This window comes from Bactrocera tryoni, chromosome 5 (assembly GCF_016617805.1).
Source record: "Bactrocera tryoni isolate S06 chromosome 5, CSIRO_BtryS06_freeze2, whole genome shotgun sequence".
In the NCBI taxonomy this organism is placed as follows: domain Eukaryota; kingdom Metazoa; phylum Arthropoda; class Insecta; order Diptera; family Tephritidae; genus Bactrocera; species Bactrocera tryoni.
Genome location: NC_052503.1, coordinates 42,219,708 through 42,235,022, shown reverse-complemented (window position 1 = coordinate 42,235,022; position 15,315 = coordinate 42,219,708). Strand labels below are relative to the sequence as shown.

The 15,315-nt window shown below is 36.2% G+C and overlaps 2 protein-coding genes across 10 annotated transcripts in view; one reads left to right on the top strand and one right to left on the bottom strand.

Annotated features, from left to right (window-relative positions):
* Positions 1–15,315, top strand: part of LOC120776506 — a 52,455-nt gene that overhangs the window by 34,261 nt on the left and 2,879 nt on the right. For 6 of the 7 annotated variants that reach the window (XM_040107203.1, XM_040107204.1, XM_040107202.1 and 3 more), the window contains exons 4-5: positions 4,469–4,982; positions 14,245–14,557. In XM_040107203.1, coding sequence (XP_039963137.1) covers positions 4,469–4,982; positions 14,245–14,557 — 827 coding nt within the window. The remainder of the gene's footprint in view (positions 1–4,468; positions 4,983–14,244; positions 14,558–15,315) is intronic. The other variant, XM_040107207.1, reaches the window with a different exon arrangement.
* LOC120776507 lies at positions 6,575–11,716 on the bottom strand. 3 transcript variants are annotated; one of them, XM_040107208.1, is made up of 5 exons: positions 11,468–11,716; positions 8,099–8,380; positions 7,872–8,032; positions 7,618–7,711; positions 6,575–7,546 (listed from the first exon to the last, which is right to left on the bottom strand). In XM_040107208.1, exons 1-5 carry the CDS (start codon positions 11,619–11,621, stop codon positions 7,146–7,148), a joined length of 1,092 nt encoding a protein of 363 aa, XP_039963142.1. In that variant the 5' UTR covers positions 11,622–11,716; the 3' UTR covers positions 6,575–7,145. The 3 variants fall into 3 exon arrangements, with proteins under 3 accessions (XP_039963142.1, XP_039963144.1, XP_039963143.1); XM_040107210.1 differs by having other exon boundaries at positions 11,574–11,659; XM_040107209.1 differs by lacking the exon at positions 11,468–11,716 and adding an exon at positions 9,929–10,215.

Genomic DNA, 15,315 nt, shown 5'->3' with positions numbered 1-15,315 from the left:
CTACGTCAATAAAACGGTTGAGTTAACTGAATCAAAGGAAACATTAGCTTTTAATGAAGACATATTTGCCATCTCATCAAATTTGATCCGGACTGACAACTGCATTTTACGCATTAACTAAAACAACCATGCCAACGCTTAATGAAAGTTTTCACACATTTGTTACGGTTTTTACATGGCTGGGATGGTCTTCAGCAAATTTTGATTTTTCGTTTTTGACTTAGTTTTGTGGGTTCCATACGAATTGTTGAACAGTTTCCACCTTATACTGATAAATCTACGCCTCGTCACCAATAACGATGCGTTTGATGAATGTACATAGTGTCGATACCTATCTTGTCAACATCTCTTTTGCGACCTTTATTCGACGTCGTTTTGCAAGACATTTAGGTTTTTTGGTATACTTCATATTCATAATATTACTTCACGACCTTCACTGTATGCTTTGTGCCATTCAAATGCTTGTGTTCGTGATAAAGTAAAGAATATAAAAAGGATTGTACCCACCGTATTTTTTATCCATTTGGTTACCGCGGGGATTTAAATGGACCAGTCCGAGACAAATTTGTTCAGATAGTATGTCAATTATATTATTCCTTATGTTTCTATTCCTTTCTTTAATAAGACCTTAACATATGCCTAATTTTGGGTAGGATTTCAGCGAGGCATTATGGGGAGGCCGGATAAGCAGGTATGAATGGAATATATTGGATTGTTGTGGTAATAAAAATGAAAAAATTCTCCAAATGCTTAATTGTGACAGTCCTTGGCCATTTGAGCGAGCCTGTTCCAATTTCGTAGACCTCACTGTCGTGAGAACTGTCTGTGAACTGAGCTTGACCACCGACAATCAATACCATCTGTTCTACATATTGGCGGTCTTTCACGACCACTTGGATATGATCTCTGGCGGCTTATAACAGTCGTTTAATAATAAGTGTTGTTTTCATGTTTGTTTATCTCTATGTTCAACCTTTTTGACGGAGGATAATTCTTCCTATTGGAACATTAAGCTTGTTGTTGCGATTTCTTCCTTCTTCTTCTTCTTAGGAAACAGTTATGTTTTTCTATTAGCTACTTATTCATCTCTTTATCTCTGTTTTTTGACCGCTTAAGAAGTTCTTGCCTATCATATCAAGGACCCTCAGGTACTGCGTATCTATTTGGCTCCAGATTGAGTGTTTTTTAGATGCGAAAGCTGAGCTGGCCTGAAATATTTTTTTTAGCTGTGCAATCCTAGATTGAGAATGGTTAAAGAATCTCCATACTCCGGCGTGAAAGGAAATGAGATTTTTTAGACATTTCTGTCGTCTACAATTCTTTCAATCATCACAGCCACAAAAAAGGTAAACCAAACTTGATAACAAAAATGCTGTTATTGGCGAAGATTTGCCACATTTTCTGCAGAGATTCTTAGTACTAAGTACTTATAAAATAGGTTCTTAGACACTTCTAAGAAAATCACTCCATATAAACTGTTAATTGTGACGTGAAGGCTCTCCACTTTACAGTTAAAAATATTATAATATTCTCATTAATGTACTATCAATAGACAATTGATTATTCTCTCGTAAAATATAATTTCGTATTCTGTTGTCGAATGGCAGCTATAGGTAGGTAGATTAGTAGTTTAGGTGAGGTAAGCTTCCTCTTGTTCGTTCCTATCGGTTACGGTATTTTTTGCGCATCGGACTTAATCTAGGGAGGCTTCTGATTTGTTCAACTCGTCTGCTTTACGTTGCCGAAAATATTTCTATGACAGGAAACCCAAATTATGGACAAGTGAAGTTTACCAGTGAATGAGCTTAAAACCTTCCTACATTTGTTTACGACGCTGGAATTTATCAATAGCGACGATAAGTCCCTCTGTATCCTACCGTAGTTACTCAGTAGAACTCCACTGACCTTCTTTATGTCTAGTAGTTCCACTTGAAAGGTGCTAGCTGAGTTTAATTGACAATGGTTAGAGAGATATCAAGATACTTAGAGTATACTCCCGTCCCTTCCTAAGACCCTTCGGTATAGATTGATATAGAATTCTAGTAAACCGTCTGGAGGGTATTAGCACCTGAAAGTCACTAGTGAAATATAATCTTGGAAGGATATAGTCTGATTTTAGATTTAGTATTTAGATTTATTTTCAGCTGTTTCAGGACTAGAAACCGGTAACTCCTGCACAGACCACCCTCTGTATTCCATTTAAATTATAGTGTACTCACTCTTGTACGTGTAATACACCACATGATCTTTTTTAATACGTTTCTAATTCAATTTCAGCTCAGTTCGGTATCGATTTCGACCGTTAGATATTTTGAGGTGTGGGACAGTACCAACGAGTGAGGGAAAATAAAATTGAGGTATTTTGATTTTATTAATGAATAGTAGCAGTTCCGTCTTACTAGGATAAGCCTTGTTGTCCGCTGTTTGCAGCCAATAGGTGTAAACTTCGTATGGCTCTGTTCATAATCTCACAGATACTGCCCTGATACCATTAACACCATATCGTCGTCAGTACCACCACCCAGAAAAGCATAGGCTACCTCACTGAGAAGTGTCTCTGCATACATACATACATATGTCGACAGTTCATATCATAGTTAAACAAATTCTGTTCATAAGCATCGATTGAATCCATTTGCACAGCATGTCGCCTTTGCCGCCATTTGTGAGAGACTGTATGATCGTGCTTAATTATTTATTGTTAAAAGCTTCCTCTACATATATCACGAAAGGCAGCTATGTCCTACTCTTTAAGATGTAATGACTCTTACTCCTCGTGTTGTGGAATTTCTGTTGAACGACCGTTTATGTATGCATGTTGTGCAGTTGATAAGTTGTTCGCAAAGAATGATTTGTTGCGTATGCCCTTTAGCTTTACCAGGACCTTCAGCATGTAGGAGGTGAGGGTTATAGGCCTAAAATATGTCGTGTGTGCTTCTCGCTGGAACATTCTTCTTCTTCTTCTTAATTGGCGTAGACACCGCTAACGCGATTATAGCCGAGTTAGCAACAGCGTGCCAGTCGTTTCTTCTTTTCGCTTCGTGGCGCCAATTGGATATTCCAAGCGAAGCCGGTCCTTCTCCACTTGGTCCTTCCAACGGAGTGGAGGTCTTCCTCTTCTTCTACTTTCAGAGCTGGAGTGTTTTCGTCCATCCGGACAACATGACCTAGCCAGCGTAGCCGCTGTCTTTTAATTCGCTGAACTATGTCAATGTCGTCGTATATCTCGTACAGCTCATCGTTCCATCGAATGCGATATTCGCCGTGGCCAATGCGCAAAGTACCATAAATCTTTCGCAGAACTTTTCTCTCGAAAACTCGTAACGTCGGCTCATCGGTTGCTGTCATCGTCCAAGCCTCTGCACCATATAGCAGGACGAGAATTATGAGCGACTTATAGAGTTTGGCTTTTGTTCGTCGAGAGAGGACTTTACTTTTCAATTGCCTACTCAGTCCGAAGTAGCACCTGTTGGCAAGAGCAATCCTGCGTTGGATTTCCAGGCTGACATTGTTGGTGGTATTAATACTGTTTCCTAAATAGACGAAATTATCCACAACTTCAAAGTCATGACTGTCAACGGTGACGTGAGAGCCAAGTATCAATATCATCGACATACGCCAGCAGCTGTACATTCTTATAAAAGATTGTAGGAACATTAACTTGACTCTTTCCATCTTTTTGGAATATGAGATAAGCGGACACTTGATTTACAGATCCTGCCAACCTTAGAACTAATTGTTTCTTTAGCTTCGGAATCATTATGGAAATGATCCGCTTTATATGGTAAGAAGACTTAATGGCATATGAGATTTCTTTTCTCTCTTACTATGTGACGGAATTGGGCTGAACCCATAGATCTTCATTAGAATCTCAAGCGACTCTTCAGCAGAGGAGGTCGATGCGCCTCCTTCCGTCTTTAAATGTGCAATATTGGAGTGCCCTTTGGCAGTGGTATTCACTCAATTATAGATGCGAAAACAGGGGTTTAATTTCCTTGTTTCAAGTATTTCTTTTTCCTTCGACTTAAGATTTCATCATGGTAGATGTGTTAGCTTTAAGTGTATATAAGTTAAGTTATCTTATTATTCGTATGATATTTCCAATACTTTTGTATAATTTTACGATTATGTTTTACTAGTTTTATAGTAGTTTTTGTATACTCTTTATTTTTTAAGTTTCATTTTGTGTCGTTTTACTCGTTTGCTTGTTCGTCATAATTCATTAGTTTTGTGTTATGTTCTTTCTTAATTTGCATGCTTTTGGCGCAATTGCAACAAAAAAATCGAAACTTCAAAATTCTGGATTTTGCTCGCACAATAAAACTTTTGCAAAATTGCTTGTATCAATTTGTTGTAATAATGCTTGCTGTAATGTACCGTGCTGCGTCCACCGTCTAATTGTACAAACGTCCGTATATGTATGTGCACCACATGAATGTGAAAAAAAAACAAAAATCTGCATAAGTAGTCTCCACCAACTCGATACTCAATCGCACTAGCACGTCGCGATTTAACAAAAGTGTTGCTGCAAGGCCTTTACTGACACCACCGGCCGACACTGAGCTACCCTTCTCAGCGACCGCTTCGTCGACTCTTGAACTTGTTGACACATCAGTCTTTGACCAAACAACAAACATCGTGGAATCTTTTAATGATTCTACTCCTCAAAATTCCTTCACTAATGACACATATAAAATAATGCGACCACCCACAGGTTATCTTGTCTGGAGTGAATCCTGTCGAATACCGGACGTAGATGTGCATGCGCCGGACATAATGCAACACTTCAAACGTGAGAAATACAAACCCTGCTCGAACAAAAAGCCGCTCACGACCGTCGCCTTCAATGCTACTTCACGAGAGTATGTGCTGCGAATTGAAGAGAGCGAAATAAAATCGTTCAGTAAATCTGGACGTATCCGTTGCTGTTACCAGTCGATAATGCGCAATGGGACTGGGGCGAAAGCAGATTGTGACTATCGGTGAGTACACATACTATATATTATAATATTACATTGTAGGTTTTATATACTATATCCATAATTTTATCTCCTGTGATCGAAGTGTCAAATAAAGTTGTGTCAATTATTCGGGAAGCCTTAATTTTTCAGCTGATAAGAACTCTACCACTAAGTCCTTCCCGATCCTGACCGAGCTTTTGGTGTTGCTCAACGTCAGCCTTATTAGTTTTGCGGGAATAGAAAATTCAGATATCGCGGTCAAAAGCAGCTTTCAAATCGACGAAGAGGTGGTGTGTGTCGATTCTCCTTTCACGGGTTTTTTCCAAAATTTGTTGCATATTAATATCTGATTAGTTGTAAATTTTCCAGGCTTAAAGCCATCGTGATAAGGTCCAATCAGTTTGTTGACGGTGGGCTTTAGTCTTTCACACAATATACTCGATAGAACCTTATATCCGATGTTGGGGAGACTTATCCCACGGTAATTGGCGAAGATTGTGGGGTCTCTCTTTTTGTGGATTGGGCAGATCACACTCAAATTCCAATCTTTGGGCATTTTTTCATTCGATGCATGCTCCTTATCAGTTCTTCGTCGTCGTGTTTGAATAGCTCGGACGACAATCCATCGGCCACCATCGCTTTGTTGTTCTTCAGGCGGGTAATTGCTATTCGAACTTTTTCATCGTCGGGCAATGGAACGTCTGCTCCATCGTCATCGATTGGGGAATCGGGCTCGCCTTCTCCTGGCGTTGTCCTTTCACTGCCATTCAGCAGGCTGAAGAAGTGTTCCCTCCATAATTTTAGTATGCTCTGGGCATCGGTTACTAGATCCACTCTGAGGGTTCTACAAGAGTATGCTGTCCTGTCCTTAATTATTATGCCAAATATGAGTACACCTCAGTAGTGCTTTGCGATTTTTACAATGGATAAAAATATCGAACGACAAATTTTTCTCAAATTTTAGAATTTCTAGCGAAATTTCGTGTGCGAAATCATTGCGAATGTTGGAACGGGATTAAGATTGGTTTAGTTACTTCAAAACCACAAGCCTACGAGTGGTACAAAGCCTTCAAGGACGGTCGAGAGATCGTTGAAGACATGCCTCGTTCTGCACGACCTCTTCAAATGATGAAAATATTAAAAAAGTGAAGAATATGGTGCTTGAAAATCGTCAGATAAGTGTTAGAGAGATTACAATTACTAATTTGTTTGGAGATCCAATATTCAATTCAAATAGTACGCAAACAAAATTAATATAATACATTTTTTAAGTTTTACAATGTTTTTAAACCAAAAAAAGTATTTTTTAAGAAGTTAGCAAAGTTTTATATACATAACATATCTAGCATGGCTACCTGCTACTCAGTTGATGATGTTCGGTAGCCGATAGCCATGTTATAACTTAACTTAAGAAGTATAAGTAGTACAAAAAAATCTGAACTAAAATTTGTAGCGATGATCTGTTTGTTCCGAGTTATTCCAGAACTCAATAGTATTTTGCGTTGTGCTATGCTAATTCATTATTAAATCATATTGACTTCTGTCAAAGAAGCCTAGAGAAATTTGATAATAATTATATTTACTTAATTTGTGGGAACTAAGAACTCTCCATATTCAGTTTGATTGTCAAACTCGTATATTTTTATTTGACTAACTACACATCTATCTTAACTTATTTAATAATTAATAAATTTAGTCCGGCTGCACCGAAGCTATAATATTCTTCACAGTTGCATTTCTTAGCAACTATGTATATGTATAATAGGCATATGTTATATGATATAGTAATCCGATCTGAAGAATATATTCGAAGATCGAAGTCCTGCCTTGGACAATAATCTCTACCACATGTCATGCATATGTATATCTGTCCAATAAAAAGTTTTCCATATGAGAATATTATGGCAGCTGTATTCTATAGTAATACCATATCGGCGGTTCTGAAAAATAAGCACGTTCTTGGAGAGAAAAGCAAGTGTGCAAAATCTCAGATCGATAAATCTTCCTCAGTTATTTTATACACCTAGACGAACAGACTCTATAACTTTATAAGGTCTCAAATGGAGTTACAAACTTCGTGGAAAACTTAATATACGCTGTTTAGTGCAGTACCTCATTATAACAATCTATCTATCTATCTAACAGTTAGTGTACATATTTATAAAAACATGTAATACATATTATTTATGTGGCATTGCTTTGTGCCGCCTCCATTACAGCTTTCATTATTTCCATACGCGTTTTTAGTTTTCGATCATGAGAAATGCGTCGCAATGTTGGCAAGAGACTAATCACAAAATGATAATCGTCATCCTCCTTATCAGTCGGTTCCTTTTCTATTTCTATATGTTTACTTGTATTCCTACTAAATCCTGTTGAATTTTTTTCATTTATAGAACAGTCTGTTTCCATTATATTTGTGGAGTTCTCAGAAGCAACAGTCGTGTCGGCAACTGTGTCGTTTTCAGCTGCCAAAATTTCGACTTCGTCTTTAATTTCAATGACCGGTATATCAAGGCTTCTCGGTGTTTCGTAAACATTACTCACTGGCGGGAGGCGATGTGATTGTTTGTTAGGTGTGAATTCTTAAGAAAATACAAAATAAAAATTAGTCAAAAACTAATTATTGATTGATTGAATTGAATAAGATGAATACCTGCACGATTCCCCAACTGTGAATGTGTCCTTTCTGTATTTTTAGGAATTTGTGCTCTTTGCTCTAAGAGTTCAATTACAGTTTCATTTGGTGGCTAAAATTGAAAATAACATAAAATATCATAAAAACATTCGCTGGCATTATATAATTGAATTAAAAAAATGTCAAGGGGCTAAAAGCGTTGTACATAATATTACAAAATATTTATAATTATAAATAATAAGTATAAAATTGATATTAAACGATGTACGTACCTCCATAGAAGCGTTGTTTATTATTGTGTCAACAGATTCATAGTCCATGTCCGTTTTAATTGGTCTATGAAGACGGGTTGTCGAATTTACTTTCGTAGGCGAATCACCACCTTGTTGCTGTTCTTGTTGTTCCTGGCAATCTGAGTTTACATGATCACTTGCTGTAAAGTTGTTTAATTACATAAGCTAAGCTCAAATTAATAGAAATCTTGCTTATATATATTTACCTGTAGAAAAAATCTGGGTCATAAAATTGCCTGTTGTTGGAATGATCCTCGAATATGATCTCCTACATGTTTTCTTCTTTTTTGGGCCAACACTTTTGTTTATAATTTCAGAATCTTCTGAATCTAGGCTTCCATCGAAATACCGAATATGTAAAAATTTCCGAATGAAAGTCATTTCGTCGAAAAATATCCAGGAAGATTCAACCCCGTCTACCACTTGTTTCTTCACGTCTCTACGATATTGATCACGCAAACACGCCCAATGTTTACGTACCATCTCTCCTGCAAGAATATCAATAATAAAAAATAAATTTAATTAAAAAGTAATTATTTTCATATTTTAATGTAACTTATTTTGTTAATTATATTACACTTCGACGCTATTTTAGATGCGCAGTCTCTATGGCAAATATACCATAGACAGATGGAAGAGGCGATAAAAAATATTTTGAGCCGTCGAAATGGTATTTTAAGGCATAATTTAACTTTATGTATAGTTTTAATTTCATTACAAAAACTGTAACGACAGTTTAGGGTTAGGTTAGGTTTCATGGCTGGAGAAGATGGAGGGTATTGCTCATGAACTGTTATATACACATTACAGTTCTTTGTGAGCCCAGAAATCATCATTGAAATTTGAAATATAATTAACAAATTAAAAGCACATATAAAATTATAAAAATTGTAAGAAATAAAGGGTGATCCATTTCGAAGTTCCCTACTTTTTTAAAGAAAAAACACGGAAATCTCAAATTTAATGGGGAATGTTTACTACCACAATGTATGCGAAATAACATTTTTTGGCATTTATTTTGTGAAGAATATCTTTTTCAAATGTTGGCCGCGGCTACGTCTCAGATGGTCCATCCATTGAATCTAATTTTTGATGACTCGTACTGATAACAAGCGAATGACACGCGTGATGTTTCGCTCGAAGGCCTGAATCGTTCCCATAGATTATAAACTTTACATATTCCCATAGGAAAGGTCTAACGGTGTGATATCACACGATCTTGGTGGCCAATCGACCGGCCCAAAACGTGAAATTTTCTGCTGACCGAAGTGTTCTCTGAATAAATCCATTGATTGATGTGTTGTATGCGAAGTGGCTTCGTCTTGTTGAAACAAAATGTTGCCGAGATCACGAGCTTCAATTTCAAGCATCAAATATACGGCGATCATGGCGCGATAACGGTCGCCATTGACACCATTCTCATTGGCATCATTTTTGAAGAAATATGGTCCAATGATTATTCCGACTCACAAACCACACCAAACCGTCGTTTTTTCAGGATGAAAAATGGAGCGCTTGAATCTCTTCAAGCTGCTCTTCGTCTCAAATGCGCCAATTTTACTTGTTTACATATCCATTGAGCCGGAAATATGCCTCATCGGTGAAAAATATTTGGCTCGAACACGTCGGATCTTCTTGGAACTTTTCAAGAGCCCATAGAACGAAACGATGTCGCTTGGAAAGGAAGAGCCGCTTCAGTTCTTAGACCAACTGCATTTTGCACGCTCTCAATTTAAGACAATTTAAGTCGTTCGCCCCCACGGTCTTCTTGTACACTCTCAGCTACAGCTGCTATATTTTCTTCACTGCGTGCTGGATGTGGTCGAATATTATCCAATAATGAATGCTGCGTCTCAAGTAAGTGCTGGTTTTGCGAATAATACGCTTAGTAAACCGATGATGCTGAGCATAAGTTGAGCGAGGCGCGCGAAACACATACTTAACAGAATATGCATTTTCGTAATAAAGTTGAACGATTTATAAACATTCTTCGACTCACGCGTGATCTGTCAAAAAAATGCTATTGAAAAAAGTACCTCTACTTGCATCACCCGCTATAAATGCTTTCATAGATTTCACGAAATCTTATTTGAACAGCGGTATTTGCAGTAGCATTTAGCATTCGATATGAACTCCGTACAAGAAAGAATGCTACAAACAATACATATGTATGTACATATGTGGTTTAACTTGCTCAGAGTCTAACAGCTTTCCCAGTATTTCTGGTTTATCACAGATGTATGTATGTATATATGGTATGTTTGGTTGCAGGCGCAAAGCGTATATATTTATTCACGTGAATGTACTTTGGCTCTTCTTCTTTACATAAATTCGCTCTCGCTAAAATAAGTGCGCGTACACATATACTGATATACATCCATATATTCCCGTATTTTTGTGTAGATATGTTTGTAGTTTTTTTAAATTGCAATATCTAATGGTCAATTCACAGTTCTTTTGCATCGATTTGAGTCAGGCATTTGTTTTGAGAGACAACTTCGATGTACGCTTATGTATGAGTACGTTCACATAAATAGTTTTCGACGCGCAGCCAGGCAAAATGTTGGGCAACACTCATTCTGTCTTTACGCTTTGCCAATGAACAGTCGCCGGTTTATTAGAGAGAAACACTGAAAGCAAAGCGTTCAGTGTGGCATACCTTTTGTTTTCTTTGCTTCGTTGTTTTAGTACAGTACACGCAAAGTGAGGCAAGTTGTATCTGAATGGACCTTAGCAGTTAACATTCTCTTGGTATTCATCCCTACATATACATATGTACAATGCATGAAAATTTCTCTAAACGAGAGAGAGAGAGAGCAAACTCAGAGAGAATTTTTTTGTCTCTGTTTCTCGGTTGCATATGGCTGCTTTGTAGTTGTATGCATTCCAAATCCATTTACATATTTTGTATGACAACAATTTTCACCGCTGCATGAAGAATCCAAAGATCTTTTACATCTAAATTTCATGCATGTGTGATTTGATAAACATAAGTATGAATAAACAAATTATATACTCCCATGCATGAACTTATTTAAACTCTTCTGTAAGCATCGGAATTACCATAGATTTTATGTTCATCGTATTATTTATAACCGATAATAAAAGTACATTGATATCCGTCACAGCTTTTTTTGTCTGATTATAGTAGGTATAGATATTCACTTATGCAAAGGCAAAAATGTGTACATACATATGTTTCTTTATACATACACATGCACATATTTATGTACATATGTTTTTCTGGTAGCATGAAAAATGCTAAATATGGCACCCGCAAAAGGAAAATAGACCTACGTTCATTCAATATGTCACGGTCACAACATCATACATTTACTTATGTATGTAAATATTGGCCTTTTAACAACAAAACGTGCATAGCAACGCACAAATATTTAATAATATGTATTTCGTTTCACTTTTTGATAACAACAAACACATGATTTATAACGGCATCAAACTTGTATCGCCGAAATGTAGCAAAACCACAATCACTTTCCTGCAGGGTTTAAATATGTATGTATGTACATTGTACATACGCACATGTTCAAAGGCAAATACTACGAAACACTAACCTGGTTGGCCTAACTCTTTTCCTATCGAATTCCAAATTTTGCTTTTCGCCGCATAACTGAGGCGGACTTTTTTAGTCTTATCCCATAAGACTTTATTTTTACGTACTAGTGCAATAAGTTTGGAACGATATTCTTTATATTCCTCACAATCCATCACTTTCAGCAAACCACTTTAACCGCAGCAAAACAAGCAAATTTACTTTTTCAGACTATATGTAAGCACAAACTGACTCAAAGTTACGCACGCATGCCATATATATATGTAAACGTCTGAAAGTGCAGAGAGAGAGAGAGAGAGAGAGAGTGATGAGAGCACACGCTTTCATAATAACGTGCATACCTGTCTGAAAATCTCCAACGGACTTTTTTAACATACAAACATACTTTTTTAACATACAAACATACTTTTTAACATACAGTTGCCAGTTTTAGCAGACTTAAAATTATTTTTTATACATTTGCACTCTTTAGTCTGCATGATATGCAGATCCACCTAAAGTTAGTTAGTTAATGCATGTACATATGTACAGGTAAACCTCCTACAACGCGGTGAATAGGTTCCTGAAAAACTCCGCGTTATAGGAGACTCTAACTCCATACAAAAATCAGAGTTTGGTTCCAAAGGAAAAAAATTTTCAATAAAATATTGGAATTTGTATACTAAAAATATGTGCTTAATATAATTTTGTGTATTTATTTGTTGAGTCATAAGAACATACATAGCATTCCATTTATTTAAACAAAACAAAATAAAATAAAATAAAATTTCAATTCTACGTAAAATATTCAAGTTAAAAGATTTAATAAATTAAAGCCAAAATAGAACGATAACCATCTACTCCTTCTCATCACTTAGTATGATTTGTTTCGAACGTTTTGTTCGTACTAGTTCAAAATCTGAACTTGATCCACTATCAGATTCGGGCATCCTTTCGACCATTATTGGTTTGAAAAAATCGTGCATTGAAGTTTGTTTGTTCTTATTTCGCAAATCTTTATAAATTTCTTGATAGGGAGCTAAATTGTTTTGAAGATTTCGTTTAAATATTTCTGCTCTGTCACTTAAAGTGTCATTCTCCAAAATGTATTCTTCCAACTGCTTTGCCATATTTAAAATTTTCTCGATATTTTTTAGTGAAAAGTTTTTATTTTCAACAACGGAAAGATCGCCAGAGCTACCACCAACTGCTTCTTCATTTGTCATTGCCACTAAATCTGCTTCATTTATTTCGTCGTCAGCAATTAATTCTATTATCAGCCATTGTTATTTTATCAAATCCATCACCTTCTACTGCATGCGCCAATCTCACTATGTTCCTATATTCTTCTCCTATTTGTGTAGAAACAGTGCCCTGAACGTCAATTTCCGGTGTTAGTGCTTTCCTTCAAGCTTTTAGTGTTGAAGGACGGATTTCTTTAAATGACACATCAACAATTTCAACGGAATCAAAGTATAGACACATTTTAGAAACCGCGTTGGAGCGAAAACGCGTTAAAGGAAACCGCGTTGTAGGAAGTTTACTTGTATATACATATGTATTTTATTTCAAGTCGTTAAAAAAAAAGTTGGTGTATTATATTGTCTGTGGTTGGTTGTGTGTGGTATGGTTTTTAATATATTGAAAATATACTAAATTTTGGTTATGGAGTTTAGTGAAGAACCTTTGTAGTATCTTTTATAGTCTACACTGTATTATAGTTTTGCTTACCTAACGGTTGTTTGTAACGCCTAAAACTAACGGAGATATTTATAGAGTTATATTCATATACCGGGTGATCCAAGTAGTGTTACTTTTTTAAAAGCCTATTTTTGACAGATCACGCTTGTTTAGCATTATTTGGCATTTTATCATGGATAGAGTTCCGCCTCAACAACGTTTACAAATCGTTCAACTTTATTAAGAAAATTGACATTCTGTAAAGAATGTTTTTCGCGCGCTTCGCTCAATTTATGGTCAACACTATGGCCTACTGAGCGAACTATTTGCAACACTATCACCCATTTTGAAATCCAGAATTCATACGGTTCGGATAATTTCACGTGTTGGGCCGGTTCATTGGCCACCAAGATCGTATGATATCACACCGTTGGACTTTTTCCTGTGGGGATATGTAGAGTCTATAGTCTATGCGGACAACCCCGCCCCGAGCAAAACATCATGCGTGTCATTCGCCAGTTACCAGTCGAAATGTTCTATCGAATCATAAAAAATTGGACTCAACGGATGGATCATCTGAAACATAGCCGCGGCGAATATTTGAAAGAGATATTCGTGAAAAAATAAATGTCAGAGAATTATCTTTTGAATGATGTAAAACATTCATCACTAAATTTGAACTTTCTGTGTTTTTCTTTAAAAAACTGGGCATCTATTTCAAGGTCACGCTTTATGTTTAAACCTAAACGATTAGGGCGACGAAACGAGTTGAAATCAGGGTACTATCTGTCTCTCAGCTCATCCGTACGTCTTCCAAAAGAACTGCTTGTCTTTTCCGTCATAGTTAAGTTCAACGAATTAGCAAAAAAACTCTCAGAACCATAAACGTAATAGATTTATAAATACTCTATATGTGACCTGGTCTACGAAAAGGGAGCTAACGTGCGAAAACTAGTTTTCTGGGAAAAGTCAAAAAATAATCGTCAGTTTCTCGTTATCTCATTAATTGTTCTCCTTTTTTTTTGACCAGTCACATACATTTAAACCGTCATTCGAATTTAATTGTTTTAGGTAAAAATTATTTAAATACAATCCTTTTTATTTTTTGCTGTTTTTCAGACTTAGTAAATGTGTTCCTTTTAAGAAAAGTGTTTCTTTATCGCCTTCTATCGAAAGCATTTTAGTACAATGTGATTCTAATAAGCGAAATGTGTATAAAAATGGGCATCCATTAATAAATGAAAAACCAAAAGTGCGAGAGCGTTTAAAAACATGGAAAAAGAAGGATACTGAGCATGGCCGAACAAAACCGCCCAGCATTCTAATGATTGGCATCGATAGTATATCGCGTGTAAATTTGATAAGAGCCATGCCGAAGACAGCGCAGTACCTATACGACAATGATTGGTTCGAATTAAGTGGCTATAATAAGGTAACCGAAATTGCTTATAATATTACAAATAAGTAACAATAGTAGATAAGAGTAAATATTATTAGTATAACATATAATAATATAAGTAATTGACAAGGGTTAAGAGGTCTACATAAAAATTTCACAATAATGTTTACAAGTGCAATTCAAACCGTCTGAAAACCGGTTTACTTACACGTAGCGATTTTTTTTTTTTTCAAAAAGCTCCTTAGAAGTAAATTTGAGAGATAAATGCAGTGGTAAATTTGTAAAATTTTTACTGGAATGACATTGATATCCCATGGTTTTAAGGTATTCAGAATAAAGTATCAGATATCAATACCCAAATTGTGATTAGATTTTTTTTTAATTAGACTACATTCATAATGGGTTTTTCAATAGGGACGCCACAAAAGTAGACCAATAGTTGCAGCAAACGACGCCATATTTTTGCCGTTCTTTTGACATTTCTTTCCAAAAGTTTTGCGATCTCATCATGGAAAGATATATGATCCAAAAACGAGTCGAAACTATTAAAATTTACTACCGAAATTTGTAGTCAGTGACCTCAACTTTAAAAGCACTAAGTTCAATTTATAGTCGTCATAATCGTTGTGGCGAATTTTGCGAAAAAATATTGGCCTACATCCTTACAAGATCAAATTGACGCAAGAACTGAAGCCGCTTGACCACCAGAATCGCCATATGTTCGTGAATTGGGCTGAGCAACAACTTGAAAATGATCCGGATTTTCAACGAAAAGTCATCTTCTGCGGTGA